Source organism: Cyprinodon variegatus, unplaced genomic scaffold (assembly GCF_000732505.1).
Source record: "Cyprinodon variegatus isolate N-32 unplaced genomic scaffold, C_variegatus-1.0 Scaffold691, whole genome shotgun sequence".
In the NCBI taxonomy this organism is placed as follows: Eukaryota; Metazoa; Chordata; class Actinopteri; order Cyprinodontiformes; family Cyprinodontidae; genus Cyprinodon; species Cyprinodon variegatus.
In genome coordinates, this window is record NW_015151144.1 from 474,644 (window position 1) to 479,746 (window position 5,103).

General features: G+C 35.3%; 1 protein-coding gene across 1 annotated transcript; it reads right to left on the minus strand.

Moving 5' to 3' along the window:
* Window positions 1–325: 325 nt before the first annotated feature.
* Window positions 326–4,885, minus strand: LOC107097385 (gastrula zinc finger protein XlCGF57.1-like). The gene is made up of 3 exons (XM_015394523.1): window positions 4,574–4,885; window positions 2,573–2,672; window positions 326–2,470 (listed from the first exon to the last, which is right to left on the minus strand). The coding sequence occupies exons 2-3, from the start codon at window positions 2,593–2,595 to the stop codon at window positions 1,126–1,128; spliced, it is 1,368 nt and encodes a 455-aa protein (XP_015250009.1). The 5' UTR covers window positions 2,596–2,672; window positions 4,574–4,885; the 3' UTR covers window positions 326–1,125.
* Window positions 4,886–5,103: the final 218 nt, after the last annotated feature.

Sequence of the window (5,103 nt, forward strand, 5' to 3'; positions counted from 1 at the left end):
TGGAAATAATTTCAGATGAAATTGTGCTGCCAAAACTAAAGATTAAAGCTATTTATTGATCTTAACCTTTAGAGCTAACAAATATGCATGCATATCATTTATGCTCGCAGTCGTCAACCTCATCTTTAGTGCCACATTATTTATGAAAAGACTCCAGTTATGTTTAATAAATGTCATTTTCATTTGTGCAGGTGGATACATCACATAAAAACTATTCATAGATTAGCTTTTTTAATTTATATGTTAAAAGATCCAAAGATACAAACAATACCTTAATCCGATTTAATTCCTTTATTAAACGGAAAAAAAAAAAAAAAATTCTGTTCTTGCATTCAGTGTAACAAAAAGCTCAGCTGTCATCATAAAACAATATAAATATGCAGCACCCTTATTAGGGGTGAGAAATAAAAAGTTTAGAATATGCAGAGAACAGTTCCAGACATACATGTGCATCCAAAAACATTATTAAAAATAATCAATCATTCAGCGATATAAGTGAAACTTCCTACAGTATCACCCACATTGAAGTATTTAATTCTGTTAATTTAGATGATTAACTTTTAATTTACTTTATCAAGTAAATTTTATTTAGATTTTTATTTTGAACACAGAAATGTTATTCCAATCGCCTATGAGATTATTCATGTTTTCAATTTTCAGCAGGACTTGGTACCTTCCACACTACCAAAGTAACCAAGGCTGCTTTAAAGACCACGTTAACAGTGTGTTCTACTGGCTAGCAATAGAGACGGGCCATGAGAAGCAATTAAAGCAACCTGGGAGTCCTTAATATTTCAGCAAAGGCACTTCTTACCATACTGTTGCAGTAATTCATGCAGAAGATTAGCCAATTTCTTTATTCCAGATCTGAAATAAACCAAAACCTGGGTTTGTGTTAGCCTTAATCAATAACAATCAAAAGCAACATAAAACTACTTAAAATATATCTGTTTAGTGAATAATGATCAGATTTTTCTAGGTTGAAAGAAAGCGATACTTTTAATTTGAATTTGTTGCTGAGGGTCACTTTTCTTTTTTTCCTGCAGATTGCAGATTATAAACATTGAGCTAAACTCAAAGGAGACATGGAAGCCAAACTGCCACCATTTCAGAAATGATACTTTCTCAGGGGTGCTGAGTTTCCACGTGTCTGTTCAAAGATGTTCTTTCTCTGAAACCTTTTCCACACGTTTGACACGGGAAGGGCCGCTCCCCCGTGTGAGTTCTAATGTGCATAGTTAAATTACTCTTTTTCCCAAAACTTTTTCCGCAGGTCAGACATGGAAAAGGCTTCTCTCCTGTGTGAGTTCTCATATGAGAGGCCAAATCACAACTCTGACAGAAGCCTTTACTGCATACTTCACAGGTATATGGCTTGTCCTCCAGGTGCCCCCTTTTGTGTTTGGTCAAATACCTTCTTTGGCTGAACCTTTTGCCACATATGGGACAGGGGAAAGGCTTCTCTTCTGTGTGCGTTTTCATGTGGACCGTCATAAAGGTCTTCTCCCTGAAGCTTTTTCCGCAAGTCGGACATGAAAAAGGCTTCTCAGAGGAGTGGGTGCTCAAGTGGCTATTCAAAGCTGACTTTGTAATGAAACTTTTCTTACAGATCAGACACGTGAAAGGCCTTTCGCCCCTGTGTGTCTTCATGTGAGTCGTCAAATTAGCACGAACGCCATAAGACTTGCCGCATAGCTCACAGGTATGGGGCTTCTCACCAGTGTGAGTTACAGTATGACATTTCAGAGAGTTCTTCCTAATGAAGGTTTTGCCACAGATCCTGCACTGGAATGGCTTCTTACCTATATGAATCCTCATATGATCCCTCAAATGACCACTCTGACTGAAATTTCTACCACAGAAACCACAAGAATATGGCCTCTCTCCAGTGTGCGTTCTGATGTGAATATTCAGCTGTCCGTTGTCCCTAAAGGCTTTCCCGCACATTTCACAGGAGAACGATCTCTCTCCCGTGTGAGTTTTCATGTGGCTATTTAGTCCATATTTGCGAGCAAAGCTTTTGCCACAGACGCCGCATAGGAAGGGCTTTTCACCTGTGTGCGTCCTCATATGATCAGTTAAATGATTTTTTTTCCTGAACTCTTTCCCACAAACGTCGCAGCAGTGAGACACGTTTTTACCACACATTTCCTGATCTTTGTTCTCAGCCTTAACATGACTCCCATAGAAGAGCTCATTCTCATTTAGGCCGGAATCACTGTCGTCCGTTTCCTCTTCGGACGATGTTTCATCAGAAGTCTCGGTCTCTTGCTTCAGGTCCAGTTGAAGGCGATCCTGCTGGAGGAAACGTTCATCCTCTTCCTCTTTAATCTGTGGAGTCTTTGGTTCCTCCAGTTTCGTTTTGAGCCGTAGTTCTTCTGGTTCTTCCGGACTGCAGTCTGCCTCTTTGTTAGAGACAAATTGGTCATGAGTATCAGCAGATATTGGAGGATGTAATTCTGCAGTAGATCTGAAAGAAATAACATAAAATGGAATTACACAAAAAGCTATTTCGTTATTGGAAAAAAAAAAATGCATTTATTTCTTTTCATTGAACCACACAGATGTGTACCTCATGCTTCTGAAAGCAGACATAAAGCCCAGTCAGAGCTTTATTTTCACCATCAGATGGATCAGGGTAGACTTGCAGCCATATAATACAGCTTGTGATTCTGAGAAGTAGAAAAAAGAAAGTTTTATTTATAGATATAATATTTCTTATTCTTTTTACAATGACAGACAGTGACATGTCCTGACAAGCAGATGAAATGGGATCTTAGTTGAGGTTAATACCAAAGTCAATTCAAGCATATAATTAACCGTCAGAAACAAAAGCATCTTGCTCATTCGACTGCATGTTAAATAATCTAATGAGGCATTTTGCCTTCATCATACTTAAGTGAAACTGATAAGAATAACAATATGTACACAAAGAAAATATGATTTTTTTGTGTGTACAACACAGCACTGTAACCACTGTCCCTAAAAGTAAACATTCTCCCTGTATGTTTTGCGATCTGACGGCAGACCATTTCAACAGATTAGATCCCACATGGGAGAACTAAAGTTTAGTCATTTTAGGTTAGTGTCAGGTTTTTGTTCCCTTACAACAACCTTTAGCTCAGTTAGCTCAATTTTTAAGAACTTAAACCTTAAAAGGCCACTCTAGGTCATATAACTTATTCAATGAATTATCCAACCCTCCCAAATTATGTAGGCAAGTATCTGATGAGAGCAGCGCAGTAAGAGCATAGACAGACATAAACTGCTCTATACCTGAGAGGTCATTTATATTTATCTCAAATTAAGCTGATACTTGGGTCCAAACTTAAACAGCCTCATACAGACTGATACAAACTCAACATAAAGTATATTTGTTTTGGTATAAATTAGAGAATCATATATATCTGTTGAGTGTTTCTTTTCATAAAGAAATATAAATTAGTCAAAATTTCTGCATTTAGGAGAATGGAATGTTTTCCATATATGGAAATGAAAGGGGAAAATCACTTTTGCAGCCAAGAAAAAAAACATGCTAGGATTATTTATTTGTTTATTTTTTTTTCCTTTGACCATCATCCATTACACTTAATAGATAGTTGGACTTTTTTTTTATTTTAAAGAACACAAAAAAAACTTTAAAAATGTAACTTTTACATTAACGATGTGGGGAAAAAAAATGTAAAGATGTGTATTATTTATCGGTTCAGTGATGAAAAGAAAATTGGGAAGGCCTGAAACAGCAGAAGCAGCTTTGAGGCTTCCGGCTTAAACCTTTACTAATTTAACATAAATGTTTATTATCATCATCAAAGAGCTACAGTTCTTTAATTTTGAAATGAATGTAGGATGCACACATTAAAAAAATTACATTAAGAAAAAAATAGTATTTAATGACATCCATTGAACTTTACGAAATAATATTTCTGTTGTGTATTAAAGAACAAACATAACTTCTTATAATAATGCACAATAAAGCAAAGGGTGCACAACCGTAGAAATGTGGCACTATTTTAACTATATTTTTAGCTTGAATGTTGTTGAATTGTTATTTAGAAAATGTTGTCATGCTTGCATTCAGTGATTACCACAACATCTAAATCTTATATTGATTATGACAATATTATTTCCTAATAGAGATTTAAGCTGTAGTGAATTCCTGAAACTAAAAATAACAGGTACACAATTTCCTGGGTTTAGATCAAGCAGTGGAGTTGATGTGTAGCAATAAAACTGTTTTAAATTCTTAGCTATCATGCTAATTTTAACAAAGAAACTACCTGATGCAAAAGTAATAAGGTGTAAAAAAAGAAAAAGATGTTAATTACATATATACTAAACAATATCTTTAGAAGTTTACGATCAAAACAATGTGTTGTAGCCACTGTTTATTAAAAAGAATAAAACCTGCTACAGTAAAGCTATATCAGGTAAGATATTTATTGCTCATACATAACCCACATTCTCCCACTAATAAAACATTATATTAGTTTTTATGCATGCAGACTTATTTAAACAGGGATTTCTGCTAAAGCTAACGCACAGTAAATGTTTATTGGAGTTAATTCCTTACCTTTAGGTTTGCTAAAACAGATGTTTGTAAAACTGTAGAATTTAATGAATGTCCAGAACACAGTGGGAAGTTTTCTTTAGTGGTTTTCTAAAGAAACAAAAAGGTCAGTTGTTGCTCTAATTAGCCTCCGGTAACTGATCTCCTATTAGCTTGTTCTACAGAGAGGAAATGGCGGCTGTAAATGATTGATCATCAGTTGGAAAAATCACCGGCATCGAGGTTGTCTTCTGTGAAACTAGATGTGCAGCAAACACGAACATCTACATAGAATTTTGGGAAGAATGAGCTTGGATGGAATCGTGTTTGTGGGGAGGCGGGGCTACGTGTAAAGGATATCCGGTCAACTAAATTTCCACTTTTCAAAATAAAAGCTTCTTCATGAATTAATAATATGTTCAACCCTGAGCCCTGTGATGTTTGAAAATAGTTATTTCAGTTGTTATATTTATCATACTTTTTTTTTTTTTTTCAACACTAAAGTTGTCATTCGATATATGGTAAAAACAAGTTATTTTTATTATTATTATTAT